Source organism: Chlamydomonas reinhardtii, chromosome 2, assembly GCF_000002595.2.
Source record: "Chlamydomonas reinhardtii strain CC-503 cw92 mt+ chromosome 2, whole genome shotgun sequence".
Taxonomy (NCBI): domain Eukaryota; kingdom Viridiplantae; phylum Chlorophyta; class Chlorophyceae; order Chlamydomonadales; family Chlamydomonadaceae; genus Chlamydomonas; species Chlamydomonas reinhardtii.
In genome coordinates, this window is record NC_057005.1 from 1,809,008 (window position 1) to 1,828,762 (window position 19,755).

The 19,755-nt window shown below is 65.5% G+C and overlaps 3 protein-coding genes across 3 annotated transcripts; 1 reads left to right on the forward strand and 2 right to left on the reverse strand.

Annotated features, from left to right (window-relative positions):
* Positions 1 to 55: 55 nt before the first annotated feature.
* CHLRE_02g087000v5 (uncharacterized protein) lies at positions 56 to 8,097 on the forward strand. Its single transcript, XM_043059352.1, has 6 exons — positions 56 to 582; positions 726 to 1,664; positions 1,898 to 2,302; positions 2,487 to 4,745; positions 4,907 to 4,993; positions 5,152 to 8,097. The coding sequence occupies exons 1-6, from the start codon at positions 277 to 279 to the stop codon at positions 7,882 to 7,884; spliced, it is 6,729 nt and encodes a 2,242-aa protein (XP_042926986.1). The 5' UTR covers positions 56 to 276; the 3' UTR covers positions 7,885 to 8,097.
* Positions 8,098 to 8,099: 2 nt separating this feature from the next.
* CHLRE_02g087050v5 (uncharacterized protein) lies at positions 8,100 to 14,195 on the reverse strand. Its single transcript, XM_043059353.1, has 12 exons — positions 13,711 to 14,195; positions 13,347 to 13,444; positions 12,995 to 13,153; positions 12,415 to 12,783; positions 12,059 to 12,141; positions 11,702 to 11,866; positions 11,278 to 11,521; positions 10,900 to 11,045; positions 10,408 to 10,595; positions 9,951 to 10,113; positions 9,563 to 9,676; positions 8,100 to 9,327 (listed from the first exon to the last, which is right to left on the reverse strand). Exons 4-12 carry the CDS (start codon positions 12,770 to 12,772, stop codon positions 9,049 to 9,051), a joined length of 1,740 nt encoding a protein of 579 aa, XP_042926987.1. The 5' UTR covers positions 12,773 to 12,783; positions 12,995 to 13,153; positions 13,347 to 13,444; positions 13,711 to 14,195; the 3' UTR covers positions 8,100 to 9,048.
* A 54-nt stretch (positions 14,196 to 14,249) lies between these two features.
* Positions 14,250 to 19,755, reverse strand: CHLRE_02g087100v5 (uncharacterized protein). Its single transcript, XM_043059354.1, has 12 exons — positions 19,636 to 19,755; positions 19,285 to 19,415; positions 18,734 to 19,114; positions 18,500 to 18,576; positions 18,122 to 18,286; positions 17,748 to 17,851; positions 17,313 to 17,461; positions 16,944 to 17,077; positions 16,606 to 16,793; positions 16,289 to 16,451; positions 15,911 to 16,018; positions 14,250 to 15,652 (listed from the first exon to the last, which is right to left on the reverse strand). Exons 1-12 carry the CDS (start codon positions 19,683 to 19,685, stop codon positions 15,335 to 15,337), a joined length of 1,968 nt encoding a protein of 655 aa, XP_042926988.1. The 5' UTR covers positions 19,686 to 19,755; the 3' UTR covers positions 14,250 to 15,334.

A 19,755-nucleotide genomic window follows, 5' to 3' on the forward strand; every position in this document is an offset into this window, starting at 1 on the left:
TGGCATCCCGGTAGAGTTGCAGTCATCGGGTTAATATCATATAAATTCCACTCCTTCCAAGGACGGCGGATGCAGGTACCACTGAACGTCCGACCAGAGCAAAATAATGGTCGCTCTAAGGATGTCTCACCGGACGCGGCTGTTAGTCTCAGCGAGTCAACCTTGACATCTGATGAACATGTTACAATACGATAGTACACGCACTCCCGGGCTGTGCCGCCTTGGGCTCCAAGGCTAAATAGCCGAGCACACTTTCCAGTGCCACACGTTTTTAGAATGCCAGGATTCAATCATGTCGCGTTGGCGCGACATGCACACGCCCTGCTGCTAGCTTTGCAGCAAGTCCAGGGCAGGGCTCCAGCAGGCGGACGCCCGGTGCCGCCCTTGCTACACGAGCATATTGAGCCGCTTACAGCCGCTTTGGAAAGGCTTGGCGAGCAGCTGACCCGCGTGGGCGGCGACCCGCTCCTCGCCAATGCTCACACCGATGGAGCGGTGCGCAAAGGGGACCTGACCAACCTGGTCAAGTGGTGGCAGGACGGCCGCATCGCACAGCTGCTGGCGCGCGTGCTTGGCCTGGCGGTAAGTGCACAAGGGCGTGAGCGCGGCAGCACGGGGATGGCGAACACGGCGGCATCGGGGGCGTGGTTTGTCCAGGGTTCGTGCTCCGTGCAATGTGCACTCCACAGTGCCTAAACGCGGAGACCACCCTGCACGACATGCAGGTTCGCGACCTGGCAGCGCTCTATTGCAAAGCGCCCGGCGGCCCCGCAGCCGCCCCGTCCGCCTCCCCCTCGCGCGCCGTCTCGCGCAGCGTGTCGCGTGCCGCGTCCGTGCGCTCCTACGCCGGCGGCTGGGCAGACACGGACGCAGCACGAGCGCTCAAGGCGCAGGCGGCGTACGAGTCCTTTCTGAGCAGCGGCAAGGCGCAGCAGTGCGCGGCCTCAGTGGCTGTGCTGCACGGCGTTCTGCGGGTGGTGGTGGCGGCGGTGCAGCTGCTGCGCACGCGGCCGGCGTCGTCGCTGTTCCCGCCGCCGCCGCTGCCGCCGCCGCCGGAGCCGGAAGAGAGCGACGAGGCCGCGGCGGACCAGGGGCAGGGCCAGGGGCAGGGGCAGAGCCCTGGGCAGGGTAAGGCCTCCCCTGGTGGCAAGGGCTGGGGCAAGGGCCAGGACACAGCCAAGGGCAAGAGTCAAACCCCTGCCCAGGGCAACGCGGCCAAGGGACTGCCGGAGGAGACAGACCAGGTGGGGGAGCAGCCGCCGGGTCACCTGACACTTATGGAGCAGGCAAAGTGGGTGGCGGGAAACGCCTTCCGCAAGCAGCTAGCGGACAGTGACGAGGAGAAGGACAGGGACAAAGCCGGCGGCCGTGGCACGCGTGATGGCGCTGCCGAGCCCGCCGCCGCAGCAGCAGTAGCAGCCAATCTCAACGCCACGGCAAACCGTACCTCCTCGACGCCGACGCTGCCGCCGGCGCCCGGCGCCAAGCCGGTGCAGGCCACGCGGCGCAAGCCGCGCGCCGGTGCAGGCGCCAAGGCCGGCGGCGAGGGAAGCGGTGACGAGGATTCGGGCGCATCGCCGCGGCCCGAAGAGGTCCGCTACGCCAAGCTGGTGGCGCGGCACCGAAATGCGGAGCGCCTGTTTCTTGGCTGGAGCGGGCTGCAGGTGGGAAGGAGCGGGGAGCAGGGGTAGGGAATGTTGGCGATGGAGGGGTGGGTTGAGGGAGGCATGGCTGGGCGGCGGTGGCGTGGCTGCATGGGCGACGCTAAGCAGCTGAATGGCACGCCCTGTACTGCCGCCACCGCTTTACGTGCCCCTGGGCTCTCTAGCTTGCGGGCTACATGCGCTGACCAGCTCGCCAGCTGACATGCTTGCGCGCGCGCACACGTGCCCGACAGGATGCGGTGCTGGACCTGCTGTGCAACAGCACGCTGCTGGTCAACCTGACGGAGCTGCTGCGGCACGCCGCGCCGCTGCTGGCGCTGCCCGCCGTCGGCGCGCCGCAGCCCGGCGGCGCCGCCGGCGTGGCCGCCGCGCCGCGCGTCGCAGCGCTGTACCGCCAGGCCTGGTCGGTGGTGCCGCTGGTGGCGGCGCTGGTGCATTCGTGTTCCGCCGCCGCGGCGGTGTCACTGCCGCCGCCTGCGGCGGTGGCGGGGCCGTACGGCGCGGTGGCGGTGGCGCCCGCGGCGGTGGTTGATGCCCGGTCGGCTGCGGTGCTGCTGTCGGCGGTGGGCGGCAGTGGCGTGATGCCGCAGTGCTGTGACGCGGTGCTGTCAGTGTCACGTGCGGGGCTGGCGACACAGGTGCGTGTCGCGAGGGCGCTGGGTACCGCGACCTGTGCGCCGCGCACGGGCGGGCGGCGGGCATGACTGTAAGTGCGCCTGCGCATGTTGATAGTCTTAATCACGCCTCGTCCGGCCCCGTGATCTTCACCTTCATCTTGCTGTGCTTCAATACGGTGTCAATCAATGTTTTGTTTCGGTCCAGGCTGCGGCGAAGCAGAGCGTTGCCGCTGCGGCTCAGCAGCTGCTGGCGGCCGGCGTGCGCCTGTGCGGCGTGGTGGATGCGGCCGGCGGCGCCAAGGGTCTTCAGCAGTTGCAACAACAGCAGCAACAGTCAGCGCAGCAGCAGCAGCTGCAGGCTTCACGATCGGAGGCAAACGGCATGGCAGCAGAGCCTCCGACGGCGGCGGAGCAGCAAGGGCAGCAGGCAGGCACAGAGGTGGGCGACGCTTCAGCAGCGGAGCCGGCGTTGGAGACGCAGCAGGCGGGGACCAGCGGCGGCGAGGTAGCACCCCAGACCGGCAGTGCAGGAGATACAGACTCGGGCGTGGCGCTGACGTCCGCAAGCGGCGAGAGCGGCGCCGATGCGACGCCAGACAGCGCCACCGCTGGCACTTCTTCCGGTGACGCTGCTACAGCTGAGGCCTCCACCCCAGGCGTCGCCGCCGCCGCAGCCACCACCGCCCCCAGCGCTGCTACGGGCGCGGCGTCGCAGTCCAGCGAAGGCGCTGCGTCTCCGACGCCGCCACCGCCGCCCGAAGCCCTGCCAGTCATGGGTGTGTTGGTAGCAGCGGCTTTGTTGAAGGAGCCTGCGGTGCAGTACTTCATTGCTGAGCGACAAGCCAGTGCCGTAGCGCAGGCCTACTACGACATCGTTGCCGCAGCTGGCGGCCCCGGTGGCGGCGCGATCACGCCCGCCGCGCTGGCGGTGGCGCTCAAGTCGTCTTGGGCGGTTGCAGAGGAGATTGGTGGCGGCGGCGGAGCCGGCCCGGCCTCACCGGGTGCGGGGCAACAGAGCGCGCAGCAGGCCGCGCAGGCTTCTGGCGCCGTCTCGGTCGTGGATGTGCTGGAAGCGGCTCGCGGCTGCGGGCTGGACCTCTTGCCGGTACCTGTGCTGCCGTGGGCGGTGCCTGTGGAGGCGGCGACGGCAGCGGCAGATGGCGCGGCAGCAGGGGCGGCGGCCGCTAGCGGCCGCAACGCGGCCCAGACCATCGCCGCCGCCACGGCGAGCTTGCGCGCGGCGTCAGCGGGTCCAGGTAGCGCCGGCGGGATGGGCGCGCTCGCGGCGGCGCGGCGGCGGAGGGAGGGCACCGGCTCCGCACCGTCCTCCGCGCACGGTTTACACTCGGCGGCGCCGCTGCCGTCACCCGGCGCCGGCGGGGGTGGTGGCGACGGCACGACCAAGCTGCCGCCGCTGCGTGCCCCGATTAAGGTGGTGGACTCGGAGGGCCGACGGCGGGAGCTGGCACGTGCGGCGCGGGCCGCCGAGCTCGCTGAGAAGGAGGCGCAGCTGGTGGCGTTGGTGCGAGCTACAGCCCTGGGCTGGCAGGCGATGCTGAGCAGCAGCAGCAGCAGCAACAGCAGCGGCAGCGGGGACGCGGCAAGGGGCGCAGGGCAGCCTGACAGCGGGACCAGTGCGGGGAGCAACGCCGAGTCGATTGAATCGGAGCGAGGAGGCGAGGGCGGCGGCGCGCGGGAGGGCGAGGGTGGAGTTGCCGACGGAGGCCGCCCCGGTACGCCGGCGGGCCACGTGCCCAGTGCCAGTCGGGCAGTGGTGCAGCTCTTGTCGGCCGCCGCCGTCTGCCGCGCCGTCAGCAGCGGCGGCGGCAACCCCGCCGCCGCCGCGGCTGCCGCCTCCAGCGCCTCCAGCGCCTCCTCTTCACCGGCGGCGGTGGAGTCTCCAGACGAGGCCGTGGCAGCGTTGCTGGCGGCGCTGGTTGGCAACGCGGCGGCGGCAGAGGCGCTGTGCGCGCCGTCGGAGCGAGGTGCGCTGCATGACCAGTCGGCGTCACTGCTGCGGTCGGTGCTGGCGACGGCGCAGGAGCTGCTGACTCGCAGTGGGAGCCCGGACGTTTCCACTCCTCTGGTGGCTGTGGCGGAGGCGTGCCTGACCTGGGTGGCGGAGGCGGAGGTGCTGAGGGAGGCGGAGCATGCGGCACTGGAGCACCGGTTGGAAGGGATGCAGCTGGCGGGGGAGGAGGCGGAGCTTGCCGCGGCGGAGGCAGGGCACGAGCAGGACACGGAGAATGGATATGAAGAGGAGGAGGAGGCGACAGAGGGCGGAGAGGATGGGGATGGGCGGAGCAAGGAGGAGCGGCACGTGGCGGCGCTGCACGCTGCGGCGGCGGCGCGGGAGGGCATGGCGCGCCTGGCAGCGGCTGCGCGGGACGCGGCGCGTCTGGCAGCGGGCGTGGCGCTGTGTGAGGGCTGTATGCGCTTCCTTATGGCGCACCACCAACACATGGTGAGCTTGGGGGACCAGGGATGCGTTTGGTGTGGGGCATACCGGTATCATGTGAATAGAAACCGCATGCATCAGTCTGTGTGCGGTGGGGTACAAGTCAGGCGTGTGTCGCCATGACATCTCCTACCCGGCAACATTCCACACAATGCATTGCTATGCAGGTGACCACGCTGGTGCGGGCGGGGCTGCTGCGGCCCGGCCTCAAGCTACGTGAGCAGCACACGCGCCACGCACAGCTGCTGCAGCGGGTGAGAGAGCGGGTGGTGGCGCAGCCCGGACCAAAACGTGCAAGCGCTCGCACCTGTGCTCTCCTCGCATTTACCGGGTGCTTACTTGCTGCTAAAAGCAATGCGTCCTGACTCTTGACTGATTTTATGCCACTGTTTTCGGCACAACCAACATGCAGACGCTCGCGGGCCTTGCGAGCCTCGCCGGTCGCACCGCCGCCGCGGTGGCCGACGCCCAGAACCTGCCCGCCACACTGGCGGCAAGCTCCAGCAACTCTACCAGCGGCGCCGCCACCGCCGTTAGCGGACCTGATGCAGGCGTTGCACGCGCGCACGCGCTCACCGGAACCGCAATCACCGCTGCCTACGCGCCCGTCAGTCGCGCGCTTCACAGTGCGTTGCTCAGTGTGCGCAAATGCCTGGCTGTGGCGGCGTCACAGCTGTCGTTGGGAGGCGATGGCGGCGCCGCCGCCACAACGCCGGCGCTTGGGCTGGAGACGGTGCCGGAAGTGGCGGCCGCGCTGTGCGCCTTTCCCGGCGCCCTAGCAGCGGTGCTGCTGCCCGCGCACGAGCTGGCGGCGATGCGGGGGAGCGCCAGCGGCGACGCCGACGGCAAGGCAGTGGCGGCGGAAGAGGAGGAGTCCGAAGACGACGCTGAAGAGGACGAGGAGGAAGACGAAGAGGAGGAGGAGCCGGATGTAGGAGAGGAGGAAGAAGACTACGAGGGAGGGGAGCCGGCGGACGCTGAGGTGGTGGTGGAGGCGGAGGGGAGCGCGGGTCTGTACCCCTGGGGCCTGGAGCCAATCGTGGAGGCGTCCGAGCGCAGCCTGGCATCCTCCTCCATCCGCAGCCCGTCTGCGCCCAGCATGCAGCGCCCCAGCGGCAACGCCGCGAACGGGTACCAGTCAAACCCGCGGCGCCCCGACCGTGACACGATTGATGAAGAGGTGGAGGAGGTGGAGAGCGAGCCCGTGTCGCCGCCGGGCGGCTTCAATCCCGGCGTGCCGAGCATGTTCTCCGAAGCCTCCGGCGGCGCAGCCGCCCCTGCCGCCAGCGCCGCCAACGGCTCGTACGGAACGGCTGGAAACCCGGGAATCAAGCCCGGAGCCCGGATGCCCAAGAAGTCTGCGAGCCAGCGGCAGCGTGCCGCGATGGAGAAGGCAGCGGCCAAGGCCAAGGCGAAGGAGGAGGCGCGCGTGGCGCGGGTGCTGGAGAAGCAAAAGAAGCGCGCGGCGGCGCGGGCAGCCAAGGCGCAGAAGGTCACAAGGACCGTGCCGCCACTGGCACGTGCTGTGGCGTCCGCGTCGCTGCACACCGCGGTGCCCGCCGCGTGGCGCGTGTACGTGTTGATGCTGTTGCAGCTGGCGCGTGCAGAGCAGGAGGCGGCAGCCGCCCGCAGGGCGGTCGAGGCGGCGGCCGCGTCCGCGGCTTCCACACAGGCTCCGCCGATTGCTAAACCGGCGCAGCCGCCCAACGCCGCTGCCTCTTCCGGCACAGCCACCGACGCAGCCACCACCAGCAACAGCAGCGATGACGCAAGCAAGAGCGCGCTGTCGGCGGCGCAACGGGGTGCGCTGGCACGTGCCACCACGGGTCTGTGGGACCTGCTGCACGTGCTGCTCACCATCACGCGCTCCGGCCTGGGGTCCTGGCCCGCCGCTGCCTTTGCGCTGCCGGCGCCGCACGAGGCAGAGCTGCGCGCAGCCATTGCAGCGCTCAGCGGGCCGCCGCCACCGCTGCCGCAGCAGCAGGTTCAGAAGGTGGCTGGAGGAGCAGGCAGCGCAGCCTGTGGTAATGCTGAGGGTGGTGCTCGCGAGGGCGAGCAGTCAGAGGCGCCGGCCGCAGCGGCCGGCGAGGGGCTTGAAGGGACAGCAGACGAGGCAGCCGACGCTGCTGACGCGGCAGAGCTGGCGGCAGCAGAGGCCGCCGCGGCGGCAGCAGAGGCCGAGGCCCAGGCAGCGGCGGCGGACGCCGCTGCAGCGGCAGCGGCGGTGGAAGAGGAGCAGCGCAACCCGCCGCTGGCGCGGTGTGTGCCGGAGTGGCGCGAGGCGGTGATGCTGGTGGATCAGGTGTTCAGCATGGCGACGGCCTGGGCGGAGCTGCAGGCAGCTGAGGGCTCCTTCCTCACGTTGCACGCCGCTGGCACTCTCAGCGGCACTGTGCAGCGGGGCGGCGGCGCCGTCAGCACGCAGGCCAGCACGCGCATGGGCCCCTTCGGTCCGGGGCCGCCAATGCCCATGCCCAGTGTCGACGGCGACTTTGGCGCAGGCGAGCTGGCGGAGCCGCCGTCAGCTGCGGAGCTGCTGCGCTCATTCCTGAAAAGCGACGGCCGTGGCATCGGCAGCAAGAGCTTCCGGCTCCGCAGCCGCGCCGCATCGGCGGCGGCGCCGCCGCCGCCGTCTGGGCCGCCTGTGCTTATCCTGAATGCTGCGGAGGCGGAGCGGATAATGGCAGGTGGGCTGCCGCGCGCCGGCGGCCCGGCGGCGCCGGCGGCGGCGCCGCTGCAGGCGATGCCTGGCGGCTGCGGCTACCCGGGCTGCACCAGCTTGGCGGGCGCAAGCGAGACCGCAACGGGGCGTAACGTAGTGTGCGCGTGTGAGCGTGTCGCGTATTGCAGCACTGCCTGCCAGGTGGCGGACTGGAACGAGCGGCACTTCGGGCAGTGCAAGCTGCGGCGGCGGCTAGGGCAGTCCGCGGCTGCGGCGGGTGCCATGCAGGCGGCGACAGGGGCGGGGGCAGGGACGGCGGCGGCAGGGGCGATGAACGGCACGGCTCTCACGGCGCAGGGCAGTGTCATGAGTGGGCGGACCTCGCCACCGCTGGTGGCGGCGCCGGGTGTGAGTGTTGGGTCGGGAACGGACCTGGTGTCGATGCGGCCGCCTCGCGGTGGCGCCGGCGGGCGGCGGTGTTAATGTGCTGGCTGTTATTATGAGATACAGAAGAGGCGTTTCTTGTGAGTTTTGTTCTAGTCAAGAGCTAAGGAAGTTGCTTGCAGGGCTGTTGGCTAGACTGTACTCGGGTTTGGCTGTAGCTAGCACTTGAGTAGTGGCGTGTGCGTAGGGGAGATGTGTGAGGCGGAAGCAGTTGAGGCGGCATTGCCTTGTCAGGATCATGAGTAGGTGGTTCTCAGAGCCTGCGGAGATGCGATTGAACGCATCCAAGGCTTCGCTGCTCACAGATGCAGCTAAGTGATCATACATTGATATGGGCACGTGACCCTATAGCGGCAAGACACGGATTGCGCACAACGCGGCATTACAATTTGTTCCAGATCTAGTCAATTCCATCTCGACAAGTAAGAGCGCGTGCACCGTGCTTGCATGTCTGTATGTATATTTCCACTCACGGGCCCCCCGTACAGTACACAGCAACTAATGCCCAGCTACCAACGCCCCAAATAGCGGAATAGCCATACCGGCGCAGCTTCGGACCCTTCTGCCAACCTTAAACCGTATGTGATGCCAGCAACAGCATCAGTGCCCATGATTTATATGGGTTGAGATGCGTGGTTGAGATGCGTCAATAATGATTGGTCAAGATGCATGCATCTCATGAGGTGATGCTATATGAATGTGGCAGCAGAATGCCCTGTAGGGCTTCTCTCTTCGACAGCAAGTGTGTACCGTACATGAGACAGCATGCTAAACGACTGCGAGCCAACGCTGTATGTGTGTTAGCCCCCGGCCCGCGCAGACCAGCTCAGCCTGCAACATTATTCAACCCGTATAAACGTCGAGAGCGAGGATCTTGATGAACCCCGTACATGTCCTTTCCATTTCATATGCAGCTGCGCCGTACCAATGCAGCGGCACCTGACAACTGGCCCCAACGCCAACGTGGCCAAGGGCTCCTCATCGATAGAGCGCCAGCCTGCTGCGGCCTGCCCTCCTTGTACCCTACCTCAAGTTAGGTAGGGGCGCTGTCGAGTTGCAAATGTGCGGCTTACACCATGCAGTTATGCCGCCACCATCACGGACTGCATGCTAGATAGACGACCGGCGGCCGCGGTGCTGCAATGCCGCCCGCAACCTCCTCGAACTTACGCCTTGGCGGTCTACTTCTCCTTCGGCTCCTCCTTACTTGGCATTCTTCATCGCATTAGCCACGCTGTTGCCCACACCTGACTTTTCGTCAGCCGCCACCGAAGCGGCGGCGGCGGTGGTGGTAGCCTGGCCCAGACCGGCGGCGGTGCGGCGCAGTAGGTTCAGGGTGTCGGTAGCGCTGCTGCTTGCGGTGGAGGCGGCGCGGCGGGCGGCGCGCGCGGCTGCGGCTGCAGCCGCTGCCTGGTGCTGAATCAGCGCCTCACCAGGTAGCTTGGACAGCTCGCCAAGGCTCTTGGGCACAGCGCTCAGTTGCTATCGTCGGTGTCATTGTTGTGACGGGGATGGAGGGACAGGCGAATGTTGTTGATAGTGCTGCTGCTACAGAGCCGTCAAGGGTGCGACACCGCGACAGAGCGAGAGGGCAAAGGCGTAGGCCCTGGCCCTGACCCGATGCACAAGAATGACCTACTTAGCTGTGTTCCCGCTCCAAACTATATTCCCACAACAAGTGCCGCCCTGCTGCGTGTGTGCATACGTGCGCGCCCACCTGCAGCACTTGCGTGATGCTGCGGCGGTGCTGCTCCGCCACGTCCCGCGCCTGCTCCGCTAGCACCTCCAGCACCATGGTCGGCTCGTTGTCGGGGCGGTTATGCGGCTGGCCCTGCACGCACACACACACGGGACACCGCCGATAAACTCAGTAATAAGGGACCCCCAACCTAGCTAGGTGTGAGGACATTGTAAGTCAGCAGGATCGAGGGGGCCGGGATGGCCTCGCTTCGTGCATTACTACGGTATGCCTAGGTGGGCACGCACGCACCCTGGCGGCGGCGGCAATTAGCAGGGGAGGCGTGCGGCGGATTCCCGTCAGCAGCGCTGATAATGATACACCTTGAACCGTTCACCGAGCCCTCAGCCCGTGGGGACGCGCGCACCTGATCCACGTGCTTCATGGCCTCGCCGGTGCACATGCGGCTCAGGCCCGCCAGCAGCTGGGCCTCGCCAAACATGGCCACGGGGCGCGGGCCGCGCGTGGGGTTGAAGGTGTCACGGGCGATGGCGGCGGCGCCCAGCGCCTCCGCCAGCGCGGCCAGCAGCCTGTCAAACCCAATGGCACAGCGGCACACATGGATCGGAAAGTCAGTGGCAGCAGCGTGGCACTCAGGGGGATGGTGGCCTTCGCGTACTCCGCGCACGTACGTGCAAATGCTGAGATGCACACATGCTTGCACATAGCTAGCATTGCACCGTTGCACCGCATGGCAGCCCTGTCCTTTCGGGACCTGACCTGTGGAGTTCTCTACCGATGAGAGCAAGCAAGGCCAACCAGGCTCAACGCGCTGGCACTCACAGAAGCAGTGGCTAGAAGCACGCAGCAGCCATGCCACACACCTTCCAGCGGCCGCAGGGTCGGCCTCATGTCCACGCAGCGCTGCCACCAGCGCGTGCTGCGCCGACACCACTCCACGCAGCGTGCCGCACGCCATGTTGCGTGCCTCGGTGCCGCCGGGCGCGAGCGTGTTGCCGGCGTGTGCGGGCGACAGCGCGGCCGCCACGAGATCCACAAGCGAGCAGGCGATCTGCGGCGGGATCGGTGTCGTGTGTTGGGTTCCAGTGTTTGGGTTCCAGTGCTTGGGTTCCAGTGCTTGGGCAAGAGTCTGAGTGGCGGGTGTAAGAGGTGCAGTTTGCTGCTGCTGGCGCGCTAGCTAGCGTTTGCGTGTTGGAAATGTGAGCATACCGTTGCATGTTGGCTACAGGCGCAGCCACATTCTGGTGTTGGGGCATGTTAATCCCGTCCCTTTGGATGCTGGCTACATACCTGGCCTACCTTTGGATGGCTACATACCAGCCCCGACACCACACGAGTTCATTCACTGCACTCACGTCGGCGGGCGACGCCGGCTCCCACGTGTCCGGCGCATACAGCCGCGTCTCCAGCAGCGACAGCAGCGGGTGTGCTATGTGTGGCGCCGACATGGGCACGTGGCCGTTGGCGCCGGCGGGGTGCGGCGCGATGTCGCACTTGTTGCCTGCGGTGCCAAGGAAGGGAAGCCGCCACGCACCGCAGCACTATCAGCTGAATACGGCATAGCAGGTTTGCATGCCATGCACGGCACCATTCACGCCAACGAGGGCCGCGCACATGCCAGCACGGCTGCATTGTGAGAGCTTGGACCAACTCCTGATTGATGCACGCCTCCGTTTTGACACCGTCATACCACCCACGCAGCAGGTAAGCGCCCCGCCACACGCCTCACTTACTTGCGATGCAGTCCAGCACCGCCGCGGCCTCACGCAGCAGCGCCGCCGCCTCCATGGGCACGGACGCCGTCGGCACGGACGCCTTATTGCCCTGCTTGCTGCCGGCGGCCTGTTGGTGCTGGTTCTGGTGCTGTGCCGCGTACTCCTCCCAAAAGTCCACGCTGCCCATGGAGCTGGCTGGTGAGCAGCAGGTGGCGGTGGTGGTTTTCTTCTTGGCGCCCTCAAATGCCTCGCACATGCCAGTCTGCAAGTACGTGAAAGGCGCGGGATGATTTGCGTGGCGTTGGTGTGTTGGTGCATAGGTCACGGACAATACACGTGGCAGCTGCTAGCAGCAGTGCTGGGTGTCAGGGCAATGATTTGCTCCAGCTTACACGGCACGTGGTGTCACGCGGCTGAGGTGATAATCACACGCCAAACTCACCAGGCAGGTGACGACGGCCGCGGCCTTGCCGCGCGCGACCTCAGCGTTGGGCTGTGTCGCCATGCGGCCCACAGCGGCCGACAGCGACCGCAGCAGGCGCACAGTGGCGGGGCCGGCGGCCTCCTCGGCCAGGATGCAGGCGTCAGCCACCTTGTCCACCACCGTCTGTGCACGCACGTGCATGCATGCGCATGTGCGTGTGCGTGTGCGAGCGCATGTTATTAGCACCAGGCGGGGCATTGCCGGAAAGCCAAATGGCCTACCCTGCTGGCATACGGCTGGGCAGGGCTGGCGACGCATACGCAGCGGCGGCGGGCCACGTGCCTGCATCTATCAGTGCATACGGTAAACACTCACCCTCAGGCTGCTCCCGCTGGGGTGGTGCAGCAGCAGCACGGCGCCGTGCAGGCCGCCGCCCAGCACCTCACCGGCATCGTCCACTGCAATTGGGCGTTGGTGGCGTTGGTGCGGAGGCAGCAGGTGGCGGCCAGGAAGCATAAGTAATGGGTGCACGCATTGTTCAGTGCAGCTGATGATGAGCGGACTTGGGCGGATTGTGCCGCAATCAAAGCCCACCGTGAACACGCGCAAGGAAGTATAGTATTGTAGCACCAACCGTATAAGCAAGGGGTTAGTCTACCCTAGCTAGGTTCCCGTTGCTTTGCAACACAACGCCAAGCAAGCAAGCCTGATTCATCGAGCAGTCAGCTTACCCCCGGAGCTGTAGTGCAGCTCGTGCAGCTGATCCTCCAGGTGGCGAAGGAACACTGCAGCCATGGCGGCGGGTGTGGCGGCTGTCAGGTCCTCCACGTGCTCTTCCTCGTCATGACTCATCGTCATGGCGGCGGCGGCGGCGGGTGATGAGCCGCTGCTGGCGCCGCCGCCGGTGCTGCCGGCGCTGGCGTGGTGCACCTTGGCGGTGGCGGCCCAGGCGACGCCGGAGATGCCGCCCACCTCGCGGAAGGTCATCAAGCTCTGAGCGGCCTCGAGCTGTGCCTCCTGCTGCTTGGAGATGTCTTCGACGGCGGCCAGCACTGCGCGCCGCACCACACCGCTCAAGTTGCTGGCCATGGCGTTGTACTCTGCGTGTGTTTTGGAGTGCGGGGTGGCGAGGGCCAGGGAGGAGTAAATGAAGCGCGGTAAGGGCGAGGTCCCGAGGCCAAGAGTAATCGTGTGCCGGCGAATGGACCCAGGAACGTACGCGACCTGGCAGGGCCAAAAGGAAAGTAAGTCACGGATGCATGTAAGGAGCGCGAGATGGGGCAACACGTCTAGGGCGATGTTGTGCCTTACTTGTTGTGCCTTGGAAAGGATTTTGGCGCTGTAGGATGCAAATGAAGCTCAGAGTGACATAGACGACGTGGGAGGGCGCTGCTGGACTCCCTTAGGGGCACGCCCCATGGATCGCATGGCGGTCCGCTAGTGTCGGATACGGGAGCCCGGGGAGCCCCGCTGTGGAAAATTTGGCGGGTACGTCAGGGTACGTGTAGTGTGCGCGCGAGGTAGGGCACGTGAGCTGTGCGGGCGCACAAGGCAGGATGCTGAATTCTGAAAAGGTTTTGAGCAATACCTTGAGCAAGCACATGATGAGCAGGAACTATACACGGCCGGTAAGGTTCAAATGTACAAAAAGTGCACAACCCACTTTCTGTGTAGACCTTCTCGTCGCGGTAGGCCACTGCGCGCACGACGGGCAGGCGCACGGGCGGACAGCTGCGAGCAACGTTGCAGGTGCCCGGAGCCCTGCGGGCAGGGGGCGCGCAAGCGAGGATCCGCAGTGCAAGGCGTTAACGACTCCACATGCGAGTAGCGACGCCTTGTGTCCAAGTCAGTCGCTAAACGTAGCCCGCCAGCGCTCCTGAGGCTGCTATTGTTTCGATTTGTGGTGCATTTGTGGCCCTGTTCTGGCCAAAACTAACGATGCGATAGAGTCTCCGAGGACATCAGGCAGGGAATTGCTGCTGCCAAGCCTCGGGCTTGTGTGGCTTGTCCGCGTGTTTGTACCATACCTGAGTGCACGTCGCTGCACCACATGCCGGCAGGTAAACGAGGCGCGCATGTTTGTTTGGTGCTCAAAAAGGTCGTGGGGTTTCTGGTTGCTCAGCGCGGAGTGCAAGTCCCCTTTCAAGAGTATGCTTCATAGCAAGTGCTTGAGCAACCTGCTGCCCCTGGGCCTTATCATATGGCGCCGGCTGACGTGTGATTCCCAATCGCTGGTCGTCGTTTCGGGTGTACCGGCGTCCCGCCCAACCGCTGCTTTCCGCTCGTCACGGCAGGCACACTTTCTACGCCGTGGCCGCGCCAGTTGCGCATAATTAAGGATAATGCAATGTTTCCGCTAGCCTTCTCGCGCTGTGAGGCGTGGTCGTGGCTGCTGTCTCGCGCCGTCTCGCGCACCACACACCCAAGCGTTGGTTGCGATGGGACAGGGTTAGGGGCAGGTTGGCATAGTCCCGTGCGTAGTCCCGTCAATGATATACGGTAGCTGAGTCTCGAAACCCAAGTGGTGGTTGTCGCTTTGGTTCTCACGGGTTGTTCAGCCCCGCGTAACCCGTGGGTGAGTTCTCCCAGCCTCGGGTCCGCTGCAGGGACATTCCGCGCATACGTACACACATCTACGACTGCCAAAGTTGAGACCAGAGTTGAGGCGTGCACACACTCCACGCTCCACTGGCCGCAGTTGTGGGGGGTTACGCCTCACGCACGGGCGAAGCAATCCTTCAAAGACGAAGCCCGCAGGATCACCGATGTCCGTGCGTGCATGCGTGCGTGCGTCCAGACGCCGAGAACATGTCGGGAGATGAGACTAGCACCGTCGTACAGTAGACTGTCGGCCCCAGATTATTGTGTTTTTTACGAATCCTAGTGGGATCAGGCGAATCCTAGATTCCTAGTACGGATCAGGCGGTACCGTGTGGCATGTATTCCCTTCCACCATGCCACACCACCCGTTCCACGGCTACCAATACTGGGCGCAGGCCGTACACCCGCATTCCCATTGGTGCTTTCATTCTCGCACGCGCCGGCCTTGGCGCAACCCTGCCTGGGGCCACCTACACACTGCCCACCTCCACATCTGTTCCTCCATACACGTAGACATCGCCAACGTACCGTATCCACCTGGTCTGCATTTGAATAACACATCAACGGTATGGCACCTCTTGCACCAATGAATCAGGCACCGGTCCCGCCATCCTGCTCGGACTAGGTAGCGTTGCTCCACAGAGTAAAGCCTGACGGCCCTTAAGTTGCCAGCCACACGAGAATCCGTGCACTGTCCCCGTCAACCCTACCGGTGCACAGTGGAACCTACGTACACGTGCACTATTGGATGGTGGCTGCTACGGTTTGAGTGGAAACAGCATCAGGCGAATGAACATGTCAGGTTATTCACCGGTTGCCGCGCGAAACGCTGCCCAAAAAACGCACCCCATGACAAAAAGGGCTTAGGGCGGGCCAGTGGGCCACGGAACAACAAGCGCGTCTGACAATGCCGGTGGTCATACAAAACCAAAGTAAAAGAGGCGCATGTTCGATGCACAATGAGAAAAATCGGGGAGCGTCAGGGTATGTCCAACACCTCAGCAACCGATGCCAACCTAGGGCAACCCTTCTTGACTGACTTCAACCACCTCAGCTGCTGCTCTTGGAAGCGTCTGTCTGCTGCTGCTGCTGCTGCTGCTGCTGGGCGATGGTTCCGCCCAAGCCCGACTGCGTGTCATCCGCCACGGCCGCCGCGGCACCAGCCGCTGCCACTGGACCATAACCGGCGGCGGTACGGCGCAGCAGGTTGAGGGTCTCGGCAGCACTACCGGTTGCAGTGGAGGCGGCGCGGCGGGCGGCGCGCGCGGCTGAGGCTGCGGCCGCGGCCTGCTGCTGAACCATGAGCTCGCCCGGCAGCTGCGCCAGCTCGCGAAGCGATGTCGGCACGGCACGCAGTGCGTTCAGAACCTGTGAGGCAGGTCAGGTGGGCGGGTAAATCAGGGGAAGGCGCGGATGGAAATGCCAGCAGTGGGTTTGGGAGTAATGTCAGGCACGGCGCCATGGCCGGTGCAAAGGCAGCAGGTGGCCGAGGGGCACAGCCCACCGTTTCGCATGTGCACCGGAGCGAGGTACGGACGAGAGGCTGTAGCAGCCTGTTCCCGTAACACCGGCGCGAGTCGACTGTAGCAACCCGCCCAATTAAGCCCACAGTGCCATTGTGCACACCTGACTGATCTGCTCCCGGTGTGCCTCCGCCACGACGCGGCCCTGCTCCGCCAACACCTCCAGCACCAGGCTGGCGTCGCTGGGCGTGATGTTGATGGAGTCGTGGGACTGCGTGGCACGTGTGAATCGCATATGTTGTTGATGTGTAAGGAGAGGGCACATGTGAAACAGCCCGCACGTGGTCTTTGCCGATACGGTGTCGACTGCCGCAGATAACTGTCCAGCGACAGTCCTTTCAAATCATTACCCAGCCACGACTCCGGTCAAACCATTGCGCCCCACGGCCCCACATACGATACGGTACCCTGATCCTGACCGAACCTGCCCTTGTCGCCCAACAAGCCCTCAGTCCAAACGCGACGGTATGCACGCCCGCACCTGCGCCGCCATCGCCATGGCCTCGCCGGTGCACATGCGGCTCAGGCCCGCCAGCAGCTGGGCCTCGCCAAACATGGCCACGGGGCGCGGGCCGCGCGTGGGGTTGAAGGTGTCACGGGCGATGGCCGCGGCGCCCAGCGCCTCCGCCAGCGCGGCCAGCAGCCTGCAAAGGGCGGCCAACCGACATGTTTATGTAGCAAGCCGGGCGACTACCGTACGGTCATCCACTTGCCGACAGCAACCACAAGTCAGGACCTGACCTACCGCGCGCACAAAGATAGATACGCTCTGACACATACACAAGCAAACATGCGCACCTGCTCGCGGACGCGGGGTCGGCGTCGTGGTCGCGCAGCGTGCCCGCCAGAGACTTCTGCGCCGACGCCAAAGCCCGCAGGGTGCTGCACGCCATGTTGCGCGCCTCCCGGCCGCTGGGCGCCAATGTGTTGCCGGCGCGCGCGGGCGACAGCGCATAGGCAAGTAGGTCCACCAGAGAGGCCGCGATCTGTCAACATGTGTCGGGCAACGAGATGAGACAGCTATAAACATGTATAAGCATGCTGTTTTGCGCATGGGTGCCAAAGGCATGGCGGGCGTTGAGCTTAACCAGCATGCTGGCTCACAACCGATGGGGCCCCCTCGCTGGGTGTCTCACCTCGGCCGCTGAGTCGGACCTCCAGCTAGCGCCCGCGTACAGGCGCGTCTCCAGTAAGGACATGAGCGGGTGGCTGGGCGCGTTCAGCACCGCCGCCGCCGCCGCCTGGCGGGACGGCAAGTCGCACGACTTGCCTGTCGCGGCGAGCAGGCAGGCAGGCAGGCGGGCGGAGTACAGGTTACGGAAGTTGCTGACAGGGCAGCGCTTGTTCAAGGTGACGCCCGTACCCGCCTGCTGCGGAACGGCACTCCGGTCTTATCGCCCCCGCCCCTGGCCCTGGACCTGGCCCCAGTGCCCTGCCCCCCGCCCTCGACTGGCCCAGCACACCAGCCACGCCCTGCCAGCCACTCGACCGCACGCCTCACTCACTTGCGATGCAGTCCAGCACCGCCGCGGCCTCACGCAGCAGCGCAGCCGCCTCCAGCGACACGCCGCTCTCATGCGCCTCCGCCGCCGCAGTGGCCGCCGGGTGCAGGGCGGTGCCGCGCTGCTGCGCCGCGTACTCCACATACTCGGCCCTGTCGACACAAGTCACAACACATGACGTGAGATGAGGTGACGTGCGGCGACGGAATGTGAGGTGGGGTGACAGCAGTGTGATGGTCAGCGCCACGCTCTGGTGGCATGTACGACACGTGTCCGCGTGTTGGACCTGGGTTATTCTGAACCCCTCCTCGCTCTCTCCCGCGCCCTGAGGCCCTCGGTCGGCCCTCGGTCGGCCCTCGGCCCTCAACTTCTCCTTTAAGCCCGCAATCAACATGAAGTCCTCCCGCCCTCATCAATGTCCCCGCACGCGCTCCGCACCAGAAGTCGACGGAGGACGACGGTGACAGCTCGGGGTCATCAGCCGCGCCGGTGGCGGTGGTGGTGTGCCGCACGGCGCCCTCCAGCGCCTCCGCAATGCCAGTCTGCGGCAGCAATACGACACCGCAGACACAGACACAAATCAGACCCTTTCCTTGCCTTTACAATCTCCAAACACATCGAAGTCTTTTTCTGCTGTGCCTCACTGCTGTCTCCAACGCTCCTGAAACCACGGATGCATCCTCCGAGCCCGTGGTTGGACGAGCTTTCCAGGTACTATCGTAATGGTTACTTATTGTTAGGCTTGGGCACGCTGCCCCCTCCTGCCCTTCTCACCCCTCCCTCTCTTCTCGCCCCTCCCTCCCTGTCCTCACCAGGCAGGTCATCACGGAGGAGGCCTTGTCTCGCGGCACGTACACGTTGGGCTGCGTGGCGATACGACCCACAGCTGCCGTCAGGGAGCGCAGAGCGCGCACCGCCGCCGGGCCGGCGGGGCCGCGCGCGATGCTTGTGGCTTGCGACACCTTCTCAATCACAGCCTGTGTGTGACAGACACAGGAGAGGGGTGGCATGCCGTCATGGGCTGACTCGGAGTTACAGTTTTGTTTACATGGGCACAGCTAAGGCTCTTGTGGCCGTTGATTTGTCAGGCGGAAGACACGGTCTGTGGCTGTGGCTGGGGACGGCCAGTATTAGCCCAGTTGCCCGTGACCCCTGATTGGGCAGCTCAGACCTCGCGGCAGCGCTCGCACCTGCACGCCGCCGCCGCTGCTGCTGAGCAGCGCCGAGCTGGGGAAGGCACCCAGCACCTCATCCGCCTCCTCGTCAGCTGTAGCGGCAAGGGGCAGGCAGCAGGGGCAGCAGGGGGCAGCAGGGGGAACAGCGTCACAAACAAGTCGCAACGCAAGTGAACACACCGCGTGCCGCGCATTGCATACGGTACGGTAATCCAGTTTGGCCTGGTCCGCAATAATCGTGGCACTCACCGCCGGTGCCGTACCGGAGCTCGCTCATCTGCTCGTTCAGGCACCGCATGAAGGCAGACGCCATCTCACACGGCGTGGCAGAGCTCCAGTCCTCGGGCACCTCCTGCTCATCAGTCTCCTGCCGCACCGCGGCTGCCGCCTCCGCCGCCTCGCCGGCGCCGAGGCGGCGACCGATGCCTGTGGCGCGATCGACGCGCTCCGTGGCCTCCCAGAGCTGGGAGGAGATGCCGCCGACTTCACGGATCACGCCGGCTTCAGAGCTGGAGGCGGGGGTGTGCTCGGCATGATGGGCTGCCTGCTGGCGGAGGAGCACGTCGGTGACTGAGGCGTTGACGGCTCGGCGGACGACGCCAGTCAGCCGACTGGATACGGCATTGTATTCTGCGTGGGGGGATTGCCGGGGACGGAGAGGTTGGGTGCGGTGCGGTGGGGAGAGGGTGGTGCGAGGAGTGAGCAGGGTAGCAGGCGCGTTCAGGGGTGCGCCAAGGTGTGCTCGGCAACCCTACCTAATAGGCGAGCGCAACGTGCATGCCAACAATGGAAGCGCTCACCGTCCTCGTACTTCTTCTGGCACGCCTTCACTTGCTCCGGCGTAAGGCCAGCCTCCCTTGCCGAGGTCCGATATGCCAACGGTCGCACCAGCGCGCGCGCTGGGCGGCATGATTGCTGTCGTATGCAGGGCCTGAGGGAGCGGGATTTCGGATGTATTTTACATGCCGTTGCAAACAAAAAGCACTGTCGGGCAAGCAACCGAAACGTTGAAGTGACACGAGCTGGATTGCAGCTAAGAGCTGCAATACATCACGTAGATCGTGTCGCACATGCACTGGGGTCCTGCACTAGGCGCCAGAAGCATTGACACGTTGCGGCGTCGACACCATTGGAATCGCACGAACACTCACCGCGCGACTGTGCGCTGTTGTAGGCCACTACCGCAAGCATATCGCTGCATAGCTGACGGTATTTTACAGGCTCGATGATGTCGGTAAGCGTAACTTAAAACTTTGTGTTCGTCACTGCGT

What these genes read in the sequence shown, in the direction of transcription:
- CHLRE_02g087000v5 (XM_043059352.1), top strand. Translation starts at nt 277, where the DNA reads ATGCCAGGATTCAATCATGTCGCGTTGGCGCGACATGCACACGCCCTG. An exon ending in TTGGCTGGAGCGGGCTGCAG is followed by an intron (nt 1,665 to 1,897) that starts GTGGGAAGGAGC and finishes CGTGCCCGACAG; the next exon opens with GATGCGGTGCTGGACCTGCT. An exon ending in GTGCGGGGCTGGCGACACAG is followed by an intron (nt 2,303 to 2,486) that starts GTGCGTGTCGCG and finishes GTTTCGGTCCAG; the next exon opens with GCTGCGGCGAAGCAGAGCGT.
- CHLRE_02g087100v5 (XM_043059354.1), bottom strand. Translation starts at nt 19,685, where the DNA reads ATGCAGCGATATGCTTGCGGTAGTGGCCTACAACAGCGCACAGTCGCG. An exon ending in CCTCCGTGATGACCTGCCTG is followed by an intron (nt 17,852 to 18,121) that starts GTGAGGACAGGG and finishes TTGCTGCCGCAG; the next exon opens with ACTGGCATTGCGGAGGCGCT. An exon ending in CCATGGCGATGGCGGCGCAG is followed by an intron (nt 16,019 to 16,288) that starts GTGCGGGCGTGC and finishes CGTGCCACGCAG; the next exon opens with TCCCACGACTCCATCAACAT.
- CHLRE_02g087050v5 (XM_043059353.1), bottom strand. Translation starts at nt 12,772, where the DNA reads ATGGCCAGCAACTTGAGCGGTGTGGTGCGGCGCGCAGTGCTGGCCGCC. An exon ending in GACCCTGCGGCCGCTGGAAG is followed by an intron (nt 10,114 to 10,407) that starts GTGTGTGGCATG and finishes TGGGTTTGACAG; the next exon opens with GCTGCTGGCCGCGCTGGCGG. An exon ending in GCATCACGCAAGTGCTGCAG is followed by an intron (nt 9,328 to 9,562) that starts GTGGGCGCGCAC and finishes CACCGACGATAG; the next exon opens with CAACTGAGCGCTGTGCCCAA.